At 39.4% G+C, this 15,790-nt stretch overlaps 3 protein-coding genes across 7 annotated transcripts in view; 2 read left to right on the plus strand and 1 right to left on the minus strand.

Moving 5' to 3' along the window:
• PCNA (Proliferating cell nuclear antigen) overlaps window positions 1-15,790 on the plus strand; it is a 175,851-nt gene that overhangs the window by 146,064 nt on the left and 13,997 nt on the right. The gene's annotated exons all lie outside the window — the stretch shown is intronic.
• Hakai (E3 ubiquitin-protein ligase Hakai) lies at window positions 239-5,402 on the plus strand. 5 transcript variants are annotated; one of them, XM_069498504.1, is made up of 10 exons: window positions 239-606; window positions 685-943; window positions 1,498-1,685; window positions 2,058-2,132; window positions 2,862-2,963; window positions 3,518-3,625; window positions 4,130-4,264; window positions 4,439-4,571; window positions 4,701-4,866; window positions 5,182-5,402. In XM_069498504.1, the coding sequence occupies exons 2-10, from the start codon at window positions 727-729 to the stop codon at window positions 5,183-5,185; spliced, it is 1,128 nt and encodes a 375-aa protein (XP_069354605.1). In that variant the 5' UTR covers window positions 239-606; window positions 685-726; the 3' UTR covers window positions 5,186-5,402. The 5 variants fall into 5 exon arrangements, with proteins under 5 accessions (XP_069354605.1, XP_069354603.1, XP_069354602.1 ...); XM_069498502.1 differs by having other exon boundaries at window positions 241-606; window positions 665-943; window positions 4,436-4,571; XM_069498501.1 differs by having other exon boundaries at window positions 241-606; window positions 4,436-4,571.
• LOC117982036 (transmembrane protein 115-like) lies at window positions 7,096-14,506 on the minus strand. The gene is made up of 4 exons (XM_034968303.2): window positions 13,984-14,506; window positions 13,414-13,609; window positions 12,142-12,318; window positions 7,096-9,794 (listed from the first exon to the last, which is right to left on the minus strand). Exons 1-4 carry the CDS (start codon window positions 14,492-14,494, stop codon window positions 9,563-9,565), a joined length of 1,116 nt encoding a protein of 371 aa, XP_034824194.1. The 5' UTR covers window positions 14,495-14,506; the 3' UTR covers window positions 7,096-9,562.

Consider the following 15,790-nt stretch of genomic DNA (forward strand, 5'->3'; position numbering starts at 1 on the left):
ATTGTTATTTCCGGCCTTTCCAAATTGGTAGGCTCTTATGACTTGAGTCCCTAGTCCTGCTGGATTGCTGGATGCATTTTAAGTAGTACTTAGAAATTCTTTGATTTTGTATTTTGTAGGTGAGCACTGCACATAAGTTTGCTTCGGTTATTCGTCTGTGGTGACTTGGCAAAAAGTTCAAAATAGCTAGAACCTAGAGCCGTAGAAACAGCAAACAACTTTTCTGTATGGTGCAATCAACGTCATGTCAAGTCAAGTCAATGAGCAAGTCAAGGAAATTCCGATTCGTTTCGAATTTTTCGATTGGTTTCGGACTTCGGTTTTCAAGAAAACTTATTATTTTAACTGTAATTTAGTAAAGCAATATTAATTAACAATATAGGAATCATTCAATAAGTATTAAAATGTGATTGAATACAAATACACGCTTGAGAAATCTTTATTTTTAGATCTAAACAAGACGTTTGCAGGTTAGCTTGGTTTGAAATGGATTTGAAGCTGTATTTTGCAAACAAAACTCAAGAGTTCAGTGAACAAAGAAGATGAAACAACTGTAAGTGTAGGGCAAAACGAACTGAAAGTGCATTCATCGTTCAGTAGGTATAGGTATGTATTATGACTTTTGAACTGTGAGTGTATTGACCTATTCTTAACATTTGAGTAGAAACTATTAAATATTAACAGACATCAGTGGAGAGTGAAAGTAAGCAGTTTTGAAGCTTCAAAATGAACGGGGAGAAGAGGAATTCTCGCGGTAGAGGTCGAGGGCGCGGACGTGGCAGGGGTCGCGGCCGAGGTCGCGGGAGGGGTAAGAAGGTGCCCAAAGTGATGTCTTCGGATGAGGAGGAGTGTTCCATAGAAGAGGCTGTCCAAGATCAAGAGGAAGTTATGATGGTAGTGGAAGATGTCAAAGTGGAGCCAGAACATAGTGAACCAGCGAAATGTAAGCATTTTATTCCTGATTTTTGTTGACTATATTAATTGGTATCTAGATTTCTATATGTGTAGATACAGCCACTAGTGTCTAAAGTGTCTCATTCCACATGCCATTGGCTAAGTAAATTGTACCCTGCTACAAGCCATAGAACCATATTGATTTCAACTAGATAGAGGATCACATTCAATCGATAAAAACCCTGCGGTAAGTACAACAATTTTTTGTTTGAATTTAGAAGTCATTTGGCCGTTTGTTTTCGTACTGTACTGTTTTTAGGGTTCTGTATCTCCACATTAAAAAGAAACCCCTATAATATCACTTTGTTGTCTGCCTGTCTAGACCCATAAAGGGAATTTTAAACCCTATAGGGTACTTACCCATTGACCTAGAATCATGACATTTGGCAGGTAGCAATGTCTTATAGTAGAAATAAATGAAACATTGGAACACCTTGAATGTGTGGGTACATCACAAAAAAATTAAAATTGTTATTTCTTGTACAATGGTTACAATTAATCAACTGAAACTTGACCAGTTTTTTATTATAATTATTTTTCCAGTGGAAGTCCCCTCGGACATATCTCAGCTGGAAGCACCTGTGTTCACAACTCTGCAGAGAGGTCCCCCGGAGCCCATGCTGCGGCTGGACTGGAGCCACCGAGCCACGCTCATTGGGGAGAAAGTGCTCAACCCCATGATATACTGCTGTGATATCTGCTCCAAACCTATACTTATTTATGGTAGAATGGTGAGTTGTAATTACAGTCTTTAGAATGACATTTCGGCTTTGTTTCTGTCACTCATACCTATATGACGTTTTGTCAGTCTCAAGAAGTGTGGAATTAGGTTTTTTTAAATCCCGTGAGAAATCTTTGCTTTTCCGGTATAAAAAGAAGCCTTCTTTCTTCATTCTGGGCTGGTTTCCGCACTTAAACGTCTCCGTCTGTTGTGTGTTCACAAAAAAAAGTAGCCTATGTCACTCTCCAGGTCTTTATGTATGTACCCATGCAAAAAATCACATCAATCCCTTGCACCCTTGCGCCGTGATCGAAGGACAAACTAGCAAACAAACGCACTTTCGCATTTATAATAAGGGTACTGATTTTTTCTGTTGTTTCAGATACCATGTAAGCATGTTTTCTGCTTGTCATGTGCCAGATCTGATCACACTCATTGCCCGCGCTGCAGAGAAAAGGTATATTGTCAGATACATTAAAATGTATCTGAAGAATAATTATAATAACATGTATCTAAATGTATATGTAGTTCTTCAGTATGGATTATTAGGTTTAATATCCCGTGGGAACTCTTTGATTTTCTTGGGTAAAAAGTAACCTATGTCACTCTCCAGGTCTTTAACTATGCCCATGCAAAAAATCACGTCGATCCGTTGCTCCGTTGCGACGGATGTGATTGACGGACAAACCAAACAAACACATCATCATCATCATCAACCGATAGACGTCCACTGCTGGACATAGGTGTCTTGTAGGGACTTCCACACACCACGGTCTTGCGCCGCCGGCATCCAGCGGCTACCTGCGACTCGTCTGATGTCGTTCGTCCAGCTAGTGGGGGTCTTCCAACACATGCGTCTTCCGGTGCGAGGTCGCCATTCCAGCACCTTGGGACCCCAACATCTATCGATTTTTCTAAATTTGTGCCCTAGTTAGTAGAGTATTTTCGTCGTCATTATTAAATGCTAGATGATGCCCGCGACTTTGTCTGCTTGGATTTAGGTTTTTTAAAAAACCCGTGGAAACTTCTCTTTTTCGGGATAAAAAGTAGCCTATGTCTTTTCGCGGGATGCAAGCTATCTCTGTACCAAATTTCATTAAAATCGGTTGAACGAATGGGCCGTGAAAAGCTAGCAGACAGACAGACACACTTTCGCATTTATAATATTAGTTTGGATTAATTCCAGGTATTAAGAGTGGAACAAACAGGCCTTGGAACTGTCTACATGTGCACTCACTCTGGAAGCAGATATGGCAATACAGGGTGTAGAAGGACTTATTTGTCACAGGTAAGAAAAGTCAGTAGTTTTGTAAAAAGCAGAATGTGGGATATTCAATGTTATATTCAATATCTTAATGCTTTAGATTCATTGGTTTGAGCTGTACGTTGATAAGTTAATTTCCTTATCCTTTTATACTATAGTCAACGCATTTTAAACTGAGTTGTCGAGTTATCTGTCTGTTTCGCTCGCACTTACCTACAACCTGTAAGTGCACACGCCACTGTCTTGCGCCGCCTGGATCCAGCGGCTCCCTGCGATTCGGCTGATGCCGTCCGTCCACCTAGTGGGGGGGTTCTTCCAACGCTGCGTCTTCTGGTGCGAGGTCCTTGGGACCTTGGGACCCCAACGTCTATCGGTTGTATGAACAATGTGCTCTGCCCATTGCCACTTCAGCTTCGCATCCCGTTGAGCTATGTCGGTTATTCTAGTTCTCCTACGGATCTCCTCATTTCTGATTTAGAGAAACTCCAAGCATAGCTCTCTCCATCGCCCACTGAGTGACTCAGAGCTTTCTTTCGATAATACGATAATATGATTAATTCAAAATAAATTTCTTACAGCGTGACCTGCAAGCTCACATCAACCACAGACACGTGTCATCGGGAGGGGAGAACAAACAAGAAGCCGATCCGCCGCCTCCCTCTGTCGCCATTGTCAAACCACTTTCTGTGAGTATCTACTACAGTAGCTGGCAAGAAACATTGTATATCGTAAGATGTTCGTAAACCCTGGACCCCCAAATAGAAGTCTGAAGTCTAAATTGCTAGGCTACCACAGCTTTTCTGTTTACTATACTAATTAATTTTAAGTACATATCAAAAATTGCGTAACCGGCAGGAATCGTCTGCATCATTAGGGTTCACGCCCGATGCCTTGACCACTCTGCCACGGTTTCGCTTACTGCCAGTGACGAAATTTGTGATACGTATGTTCACTCAGTACTGAAGCGACTGGTAACAAATTATACACAAATTTCGTCACTGGCAGTAAGCGAAACCGTGGCCGAGTGGTCAAGGCATCGGGCGCGAACCCAGAAGATGCAGGTTCGATTCCTGCCGGTTACGCAATTTATGATGTGTACTTAAAATTATTTAGTCATTTCCTTGAAATGTATGTAGGTAGAAACACTAAAAAATTATAAAAAATATACTATACAAATGTTTATATGCAAGGTGCCGAGCAGCGCCAACGACCCGCGCTCGCACGCGCACGGGGCGGGCGAGCGGCCGCGCGGGCCGCGTACGAACCTTATCACTGTGCCGATACACGACCAGCCGGATTCGCACAACTACTACACTTACTATCAGGTACCATCTTGTTCCATTTCCGTCTTATTATTATTATCACTCACTAGCTCAAAAAGCAACAAAGCAACAAGTAACTTTAGTTACTTATGCTTTTCCTTTTGAGGTACGAAACGACAAAAATAAATAGTAAAGCAAAAGACTGTCTTTATTCGGCTATTCTTGACTTGCCAGCAGACGCCGCAGCCGGTGCCGCCGCCCGCAATGCCGGCGGTGTCGTCGGTGCAAGTGCTACACGCGCTCAGCGTGCCGCCGCCGCCCTACTACACCGCGCCCTACGCGCCGTCCGCTACGTATGTGGGGCAACCTGGTATGTGTGGCTTGTATTTGCAACTTGCCAGCAGACGCAGCAGCCGGTGTTGTCGGTGCAAGACGTTTGATAAGCAAATTTGATAAGGAATTGGATTATTGAAATCGTATTATTAAATTATTTTGTCAGGTCCAACGATGACGACCAACGTGGCGGGCGTGTCACCAATGCCCAGCTCCGTCCCCATAGCCACCGTGAACCCTATCACGGACACCGCGCGCTGGCCCGAGGGCTACCAGCAGCCCGGCGTGCCGGTCCAACAGTGGCCGCCGCAGAGCCAGCACCACTATTACAGGTATGATGAAGTTTGAGTCTCAATACATCATCGCTAATGCCCAGTTCCGTCCCCACACTTAAATATAACTAGCTTTTCCTCAAACTTCGTCTGCGTGGACTACACAAATTTCAAACCCCTATTTCACCCCCTTAGGGGTTGAATTTTCAAAAGTCTTTTCTTAACGGATGCCTTTCGTTATAATAGCTATCTGCATGCTAAATTTCAGCCTGATCCGTCCAGTAGTTTGAGCTGTGCGTTGATAGATCAGTCAGTCAGTCACCTTTTCCTTTTATATATTTAGATTTAATTAATTTTCTTGATAATTTCTCACAGGTAGCCCCTATACCAGCGACAGGAGTCGTGAAACTACGCTCAGTATGAAGATTACGAAGATGAGTGAATGTGCGTTTAAACAAAAATAAATACTGACTACTTAGATAGCATGTATTATAAAGTGCAGACTGTAAACTAATATATTGCAATATTATACTGTGAATTTCATATTATATTACCTATTGACTTTTTAATGAAATATAAATAAGGACTTACAAAAATTACGAATATTATTTTATGGATCGCTGTGACACAAAAAGTTGGATCATTGTTATCGGAACATGGATATTGGATCAACCGATACAATCAAACGGCTTGATATCAAGCCCGTAGATTTTGGCTTGAGCCAAGTATTTTGACCGTTTACAATTTTTGCAATGCTAGAGTCAAGTATAGTCCGCGACAGGTTGAGACGGAAATTAGGGTGCGGGGGACGCCCCGCACATCGCCCGCACTCGTTCGCACCGGCTTAGCTTAGGGGAGCTTCTCGCACACCCCCGGGCTGTGCCGGTGTGCGGGACATTCCCTCCCCGATTGCCCTCTTGACCTGTTGCGTACTATACGTGCTTGATGGGATTTTATATTTTTCTTGACGTTACGACGTTCGGAAAGTGGTCGAGATATTATAAGAAAAGTGCTGTTTGCTTGATCAAGCAAAACAAAACCGCTTGACCGTCTCGGCAGCCCTTTACAAATTACAGTCTTTACAGATATCCCATTTTGTATTGTACAAACAAATAACAGACGCTATTCTTTTGAGATAACTTTTGGGAGAGTTTTTGTTGTTTACAAGGAATGAAGTATAATTTGTTGACTAACTGATACATGCGACCTTCGTCCACATGGATTTAAATTTGCAAAAATCCATTGGGAACTTTTATTTTCGGGGATAAAAGTATCCTGTCCCCTATGATGCTATTTTTGTATCGTCAAAATCGGTTCAGCGGTTTAGCCATGAAAAGGTAACAAAACAGACATACTTTCGTATTTTACAATATTAGTAGGCATTGATATACCTACAATATACTAATTTTAAAAAAGATTTCAACTAATTGAGAACCTCCTTTTTTGAAGTCGGTTATGATGTAGTTTATGGCGTATCAATTGTTTTATCTAGATTTCATTGAAGCTGAAAGATTTATTTCCAAGTTGCCTATAGGTGCAAATAAGAATGCACAAATAATAATTTTAAATAATATGAATTTGTAAACACTTCGATAGGATCCAAGGCCTTATAGATAAAGAATTATAACTAGGCAGGTCACGATTATTAAAGATTGTAAAAGAAATTATCTATAAAATAAAAGTTAAAAAATGACTTCGTTTTATTTTAGAGCGGATTTTTTAATCACCAATAAATGAAAAATTATAAATAGCTGGCAGGAAATATTGTATTGTATTTGTACATCAACCTTTAGAAAGGGGTTTCGGATTTGTAGAGCGTCTCTGTCACTCATACGTATGTAACGTTTTGTCGGTCTCAACGACAGAGACAACGCTCTACGAAGTGATCTATTTCTAAACGTCGATGTACAATTATTTCCTGCCGGTTAATGTAAAAGGTATGTTTTGATGATTTATGTGCAGAAAATCGAATTACGCAGTTGGTCTACAACCGTATAGGCTAAGTTGTTGTTATAAAAGACTATGTACTCTGGCGCAGATTAGATATCCGTGGGTACGATCTCTCTCTCCGGTCGTTCCTTCATTGCTGAAGATCGTGGTCCTGGCAACCTGCCCTCGAATTGATTATCTGTTACCATCGGCTTAAGTCGGTGGCCATTTTCGCAATGTGATAAAATGTGTGTGGGTACGATACCTAGTCATAAAAATTTTAAACCTTTCTAGATCGACGTGAGTGCTTGAGAGTTTGAGAGCCTGTAGGTACGTCGGGCAAAAATAAAACACGTCCAGTTATTTGATGGGTTTTTATTTAATAACACTAATCAATATTATTAATAATATAATTAATTATTATTTACATCACATTCACACTCTGCCTCACGGGCACCATAACAAATGCATAATATTGTAATTTACCCCCCTTTATACCATTACTGTAACTAAAGAAAAACATATTACATTTGTGCTTATTTGGATGTACACAATCTCCAAACTAGATAGAAAAAGTGAGCGCAGAGAAACTTTCAGATTTTATAAAATAACGAAGGTCTGGCGCTCACGGGTTCTTAGTCCAAAATGACAAGTCTACCTTTTCAGTTTTACCTGCAGAAAAGATTAAGATTTGTCAATTTATTAGGTTAGAGATTGTGTACTATCGAATTAACACCAATAACCATTCATGAACAGTACGCGTCACGAAAGTTGAAAAATTGGGCGAATACTGTGCGAAGCGGACACTACGTCAAAAGTCAGGTCATAACCGGCAGGTGTCAGCAAAACTATTACCTATCCTAATGGAAAAGGAGTTCTGACATTGAATAGGGTAAAAACAAGTCAGATTGAGAACCACCTACTTTTTCCAAGTCGGTTAAAAATAGCGCATTGGGTTTGGTGATAAGAAATGAAATGAGTCCAAATACAGGAGGATCCACAAAACAGCCAAGTTTCAACTTTCATGACGAGAACTACCAAACGACATTCTGTATTTGCGAAATTGTGATTCATTCATTGCGATCATCGCAATCGCTTTTATTTGGTTGTTATTTTACTGTTATCATTTTTGGTAGAGTTGTAGCCAATAGCGCAAGAGTGTCAGCTATTACGAAAGATTGCGATTGTCGCATTGTTTCGATCGAATAAACGCCATTTAATATTTGAGGACACCTTTAATTTTATGCGACAGTTTTGCGACATTTATTGTATGAACATAATACCAAAAATATTCATATTTGACCTTAAATTTTAAATGTCATTTTTGTGACTACTGTAGGAACATAATGCCTTTTGAGTATGTAAGGTGTGCCTAAATTTTAAGAAACGTTTTAGTAGTCAGGATGGTGTCATAATACACTATTAGAGTTCGTGCACATTTCACTAGTCACTACCATGATTGTTTCTGGTACGATTACTATCTAAGAAACAATTATTAGATAGATAGTGACAAAATTGAAACAAGTGTCTTAGGGTGTTACCAGGCTCAATATGCCTTTAAATTAATTGAATAAAAAAAACAAATACTATAATACAAGTTCACAGTTGCAGTGTAGGAATTCTGGTTAACACATTACTAAATTTTAAAATGTTGCAAATGCATACTGTTACATTATTCCATGACCAAATTAATTTTGTTCGTTATTTTATCAATAACACAGGAGTCAAGGTTTTTTTAAGGTATATACAGTATGTAACCAGAACGCTAGCAAAAACTTAGAGTTATTGTTATACTACATACCTAAACACAATCCATTACCAATAACCATTTGCCTCATTTTCTAGTTTTAATGATTTAGTATTTTTCAAACCCGCAATGTATTGCGGACTCAGAGTGGCCTAGTTACGCAACGTTCGTTGACTTCTAGCAACAGCCAGATGTTTTATTTGCAATATATCGTGAACATTTACAAAATATTGGATTTTTAATATTTTTTCGCGTTTTTTTTTGTGATATCATATCAGTAATCATCAGTACTATCACCTGTCTTCGTTTTTACTAGCGTTCTGGTTACACCCTGTATTTGAACACCAATCTTAACCTAGCATTCTGACATTATGACGACACAACTCATAGTAATAAGATACGTACACAATACATCCAGAAATCACAATATTAACACATCACCCCTACACTGCCTGTAGACACTCTTCACCCAAACTGGTGCGAAATTCCGGCCGGAATTATCGCAACGTAAAATCTTAGGCTGAGATCTGTAGAGCATAATTTGATTTTTTCCTGGCACAAAACAGTTATAATGAAACAGGTTTATATCAGAACTCGAGCAAAGTCAAAGTATACTCTATAGATCTCAGCGTTACTCCTTTAGCAATTTAGGTAACTCTTTTGTACACAATCTCTGAAATAAACTGACAGGACCCTGGTCAAAATTGATAATATCTCATTATTTAACTTATCAACAGATAAAAGATGTATTGAATAATTCTTTCGTATCATAAATTCGGTAGTAAACACATTGCTATCCCTTTCGTAGTATTACCTACAGAATACTAAAAGATATGTCAATTCAGGGTGAGATCTATATAGCGCACTCTGACTTTGCTTAGACTTAAGACAGATGTATATCTCTCACATAAATCTGTCTCGTTTTTAACTGTAAGCAAAGTCAAAGTGCGCTCTATAAATCTTACCCTTAATTTAGAGATTGTGTACAACAGAACTAGCGTATAATAGTATCGTACTAAGGGTCGGAACTTCACACATTTTCGAAAACGTTAAACTAATCTAACCAACAACGGCCTACGATCATGAAGTCTTCGCTATAGGGGGCGGTGGCTCAGCAGTGATGTCCACTAGGGTGGCCTCCGCGGGGGCGGTGGGTTGACTAGGCTCGCCCTCTGTCGGGAACTGCGGTATGACGTGCGGGGACTGCATCTTTCTAACTGCTTCCATGTTGACTTTGGTGGATAAGTTCTTTTGGCGAGTTTGTTCGGACGTCTTGGATAATCTCTCGCTTAGTGCCTTGAGAGCTATTTGGCTGTAACAAGTTTTTTTAATCAAATCAAAATTCTACCACAGAACAGTGAGAAATTGTAAGCGTTGGCATCCCTGAGTGGTCGACGTCCACAGACCACCACCTATAGACGACTAAAAGCCAGACCCCCGCGGTGTGATTTCGTATCTCGCGACAGGCTTGCGAAAGGCGTAAATCTCGCGATCATTGTAGTCAAACGTCACACGTAACAGCGGCTAAAGAGAGACAGCAATAGCCACAAAGCAAAATAAGAAGAAGAAGAGAGAGAGAGCAAATGAACTATCGCATTGCTACTGCTGTCGCGTTGCTGTCGCTACTGCAACGTTTTACGTAATCACTCCGCCGAACGACAAGCTTAGGCAGTTGCTTAGCATCAAAGTCGGCCCACGCCCGTTCGGTACCCTCATTCCGCACATTGTCTTGATTACGTGACTTTTGAGCCCACCAATCACAACAAACCAGTCTGTCCCCGCTACCATTTTACGATTTTGTTTTCATGCAAAACCTTGTATATGCATATTGCATACTCTTATGCTTAAATTCTCTGTCGTCGTCCAATCTGCTTGCATGAAACCCTTTTTGCTGAGCATTTCTGATACAAATTGTTAAGTATGAACTGAGAAATGCTGCTGCGATGTCTATGTCTCCTGCTATTATAACTTAAGGGCACTTCAACCTAGATCTTGTGTAGTCATAACATTTATTTCAGGCATAGTTATAATGTTAGAGAACCAAGGACCCAGATTAGACATGAGAATACATAACTGAATTCAGGCGGCACAAGACTGTGGTGTGTGGAAGTCCCTACAAGAGACCTACGTCCAGCAGTAGACGTCTATCGGTTCATGATGATGATGAATTGATTTGTTGATTTCAAAAGACTACAACTAGACTACAAAACAACAATAAAATTCACCTTAGACATCAAACAGTCATACCACGTCTTAATCGTAAACATTTATTATCTTGTTTATTCATAATCTTATCAACGAATTTCTTTTAAGAAATCCCAATTCAATATGTGTACCAATTAGCAAAGTATATCAATTATAAATATATGTCATACTGATACAGTATCCAATGAAACAATGAATGTTTGATTTATCAACATGCGTAAATTGACTCGTAATTGTAATGATTTCTACAGAGTACACGTCATTACACACACTTCAAATATTAATTATCATTTATTTAACGATATGTCATCATCATCATCAACCGATAGACGTCCACTGCTGGTATAAGTCTCTTGTAGGGATTTCCACACGCCAGTCTTGCGCCGCCTGAATCCAGCGACTCTCTGCGACTCGTCTTATGTCGTCCATATACCTAGTGGGGGGTCTTCCAACGCTGCGTCTTCCTAGCCGTTCCAGCACCTTGGGACCCCAACCTTAGGACTTGGGTTTTACGAACTATGTGCCCTGCCCATTGCCACTTCAGCTTCACAACCCGTTAAATACAATGCATGGATGAATTAATTCCAACCCTAATGCAGTGGGTGGACGGGGAAATACGAATTCCTCTTCCACCCACTGGTGGGAGAAGCTGGTGGATGCATGGGTAGCTCCACAAGGTTTGTATTGAGTTCTGCTCACATTCAATTTAAAAAAAAACCAAACTTTTTTGTTGAAGTTTGATTAGGTTGCCCTTGATATTTTTACTCAACCCAATATAATATACTACAATAATTCACCATACAATGAACCACTTTTATGAATGAAGTTGTAACCTGAGTAACTTCTATTTCATAACCAGAGGTATTGAGACTGTAGACTGTAATGTACACAGTATAGTAACCATAACTTGCGGTAATGACGAGTTGTACTGCATTAATAAACATAACCAGTGATAATGCCAGGGAGTGTATAATTCCCACAACCTCCAGTAATGAGGGAGTGTACAATCCCTAAGGCTGTGACCACAACACTGCGATGCGACGTCGGGTCGTAAAAATCTACGACGTCGCACGATGCATTATGCTAACCGATCCGGTGCCGCACCATACAAACTTGTGATGCGTATTCCCGTTCAGTTGGTGTGCACTGTGCACACCTCTCTGTGTGCCATTCTGTGCTGTGTGTGTTTTACTTGATGTGTCTTAACGCAAGTAGAAGTAGGATGCGTGTAGTGCGATCCATGGCTCACTAGAAATTGATGGTCAGAGTTTTCTCGTACGATGCCGTAAGAAATGAAATTTTTGCGTTGCGTCAACGCATCGCATTGCGACGCGGCATCGTATTTGCGATGCGGTATCGTATTTGCGATGCGGCATCGTATTTGCGATGCGACGTCGCACCGCAGTGTTGTGGGCACAGCCTAAACCTGCGGAAATGAGGGTGTGTATAGTTACCGTCGCCGCTCCATGTCCTGCGGCTCGACGCCTGGCATGGAGATGGTGAGGCCACGCGGGTTGAGCGCGAGGTGCACGCGACGCGGCCGCGCGCTGCATACGCCGATACGCACGCAGCAGCGGTGCACGGGGCCTACTATGCCCCTCACTACCGGCTGCAGGACCGTTGGGAAGAAACTGCAGAGAACAATCAGTGCCCTTATTATAAGTGTGTTTGTTTGTCGGTTTGTTGGTTTGTCCTTCAATCACGTCAAAACGGTGCAACTGATTGACGTGATTTTTTGCATGGTTATAGATAAAGACCAGAAGAGTGACATAGGCTACTTTTTATCCTGCAAAATCAAACAGTTCCCACAGAGTCTTTTAAAACCTAATTCCACGCGGACGAAGTCGCGGTCATTAGCTAGTCAATTTATAAAAATGTTAGCACAGTTCAGAAACAGCTAAATGTAAACAGGCAATTATCACTAGCATGTCAATATTCAAAAATTTCAAATTATACTCAAATTTGTTTGAACACTTGTTTAGTCTTAGCATTTCCTATAAGAGTTTTGATAATGCTGGCTGTGATTAAAAGCATCTGAGCAGCAGCCTAGTGTACTGTGCAAATGTAGCAAACATCATTCGATATTTGACACCAACACCTGTACGCTTAGTATAAGATTTTACGTCTCACCAAACATTGCCAGAATTCGAGTCGAAACACAATACCGTCAAAGTAAAATGGACCTAAAGTGCCTTGAACTAAAGTCGAAAATTTAATGCCACTGATTTTAATTACGTAAGTTTCCCCTTGGAGCGCTGGCTGTAGATGTGTAGACAAACTTGAGCTTTAAAACAAGGCAGTTAAGATCCAATTTACTATAATGCGGAAGTGTTTTGACATTCGAATACTATCAACATTGACGAGACATAAAATCTTGTGCTAAGCATACTGACTGACAGCAGTGATGCCACATGCTAGACTCGAATGTTCACCCTAGGGTATATTAACAGGCACACATTTGCATTAATAAATTAAATACTGAATAAAGCTTTTATATAATGATCATATGTAAATAAATATACAAAGTACTGCAATGCCTTTACACTTCTTCTTCTTCTACTTTCCTTCTCTATGGCTCTTTGTATTGCGGTGCCTTTATAATAATTAAAAAAATAGTAGGCCAACAACTAATGTCACATCTAATCCTTCACTAGTTTAGAGAGATTTCTATAAGTTCAGAAGTGGAATAAATCAGTTTGTATCTTGTTGAATATACTTATACTTACTTATCAAAACTAAAATTGTCAGCCATATCCCCTCTAGAGCCACTGCTGTGACGTTGCCAGAACCTCAGGTATATCCATGACAGCAGGGTGCCACTGCCCCACATGCAAGGATATGTGCCCTCTAGGGCACCTACAGCCCAGAGTATGATCGCTGCTATCAGTATCAGAAGTGGGAGCGATCTGTTTGTTAATTTACCTGAAAATTATTTACCAAACAAATTAGTGGTAAAGAATAGAACTGAATGGAAAAAGAGGTGAAAATCCACAAAAATTTGTAGTGTTAAAGGAAGCAAGTATATAGCTCAATTTTAGAAAGGTCTATCCTTGTAGTAATAGGATATATAAATCCATAGGCCAGGTCATATGCAGTAAATAAAACTCTTGATTGAAGGCCACGGGAAGGAAAACTTATCCAACTCAATATTATGTTAGAGATAAGATAGATGCTATACAATATGAGTACAAACTGTACTAAATTAAGATTATAATGTGTATTGAAGGCAAAAAAGCAGAATTTTACGGACGATTGAATAGATGAATAGGTAATTATTAATTAAAAAGTAATCATACCCAATGGTGTTTTAATTAACAGGTGATCTGGCATAATCTGCTTGACGGCCACACTCACAGCAGCCAGATAACCGGCAAGTCCATGAACGTGAATGTCGAATAAGAGAGACGTATCCTGGGTCCAAGCATATATCACTAAGTAGTAAAATGTCGTTAGAAACGCGACACCAATGTTCGTTAGGAAGAAAAACTTCATCATTTCTATTTGACCCCATAATGGTTCTATCAACTTTCCGCACAAGCCGACCGTCACAATGTCAATAATCACCTCCCACAAATGTATCTCGAGAAACCAGAACGTGAAAGTGGACCAAAGTTGAAACGAAGGGGGTAACAAGTATCCTGGTGTAACGCTGAGCACATTGACCACATCTTCAGAAAATGACAAAATGTACCCTATGACCACTACAACACAAATAAATTTCACTGTAGGCGATGTGTTCCCTAATAAAGCTGAAAATTGTTGTCGTAAATACGGTATATTACGACTAAACACTCGAAGCGCGGCCATTTTTATGACGGATGTCACAGTTGAGTTATTGTCAATGTCATTGCAAAAAATTGGATGCGTTCTGAAACTAGTTCTGCGCCCGTTTGGTGCAGCCGCGCGCCATATAATAAAATTGAATTGAAACTCTCGACTCTAGTATCATAAGGTCGGATGTGTACTTTCGACCAAACTCACTTTTTTACATGAAGGTAATGAGCATTTCGGGCTCTTTCTGCCAAGCTGACACCAGTATTTCTATCTCTTTTCGTTGCAAAGATAAATACATGCATAATGTCGTATCTGAACACATTCTAAAAATTTGGAGAACCATAATTATATTTTTTGACTTGCGTATGTATGCACCAAAGCAATGGAGAAAAATTATAGATGTATTTTGAGTTCGACCATAATGCTACGAAATAAGTTTATTTGTAATACTAGCTGGTACTGCAGTTACGCACTTCTGCTTCTAAAATATGTAATAATTTTGTTAGGTAAAATCACAACAGATGTTATGCTTCGAATTTTTTGTATTAATATTTGGACTGTGAATCATTTAAAACTTTTTGCCTTGCAATATAAATAATTTTGCAATAAAATTCATGGAAGTAAGTTGAAATAAAGCTTTTTGTTTGTGACTACATTAAAGTTGATGTGATTAATAGGTAAGAGATCCATCCTATTTCACCAAAATTTTTGGACTAAACTGCGGGAAAAAAGTAAAGAGCCAGAATAAAGCTGAAGACATTTTGAAAATGTAGACTAGAAAATCTTTTAGGACCACGAAAATCACACCATGGAAATCTAAACATTTATTATAATAAAACCCCACTAAGCAAAAAACCGTGCATTTATGGTGTTTTTTATGAATCACAGTTCAAATCATCAGTTCAAAAATTTATTGCCCTAGTTTTTAAGGTAGCCTTAAAAAATTAGAGTACCTAATCAATTTTTTTTCTTCTTTACCCGTCTTATAATCGACCGAATTTGATATTAATCGAGAGCAGAAATTATAAGGCACCTACAATATGTGATGATAGTGATTCTAACGAAACATACCTAATTATAGGAAGCTTTAGATTATGTTAATTTAAATATAAATGTAGTATAAATTAATTTATTAATTAAACAACTAATAAAAGTGAAAGTAAAAAAATAAAAAAACTTAACTAAAACACGAAAGAAACAGTTTAAATAAGTATCTGTTAAAAAGAACAGTCGAAACAGAAGCAATGGAATTTTCAAGAAAGCAGAAAGTATTTTTTTTATTACAAAAGTGGCAATGCCGGATTTGACTAACAGTAAATCCTTATACCT

Source organism: Maniola hyperantus, chromosome 5 (assembly GCF_902806685.2).
Source record: "Maniola hyperantus chromosome 5, iAphHyp1.2, whole genome shotgun sequence".
Classification (NCBI taxonomy): domain Eukaryota; kingdom Metazoa; phylum Arthropoda; class Insecta; order Lepidoptera; family Nymphalidae; genus Maniola; species Maniola hyperantus.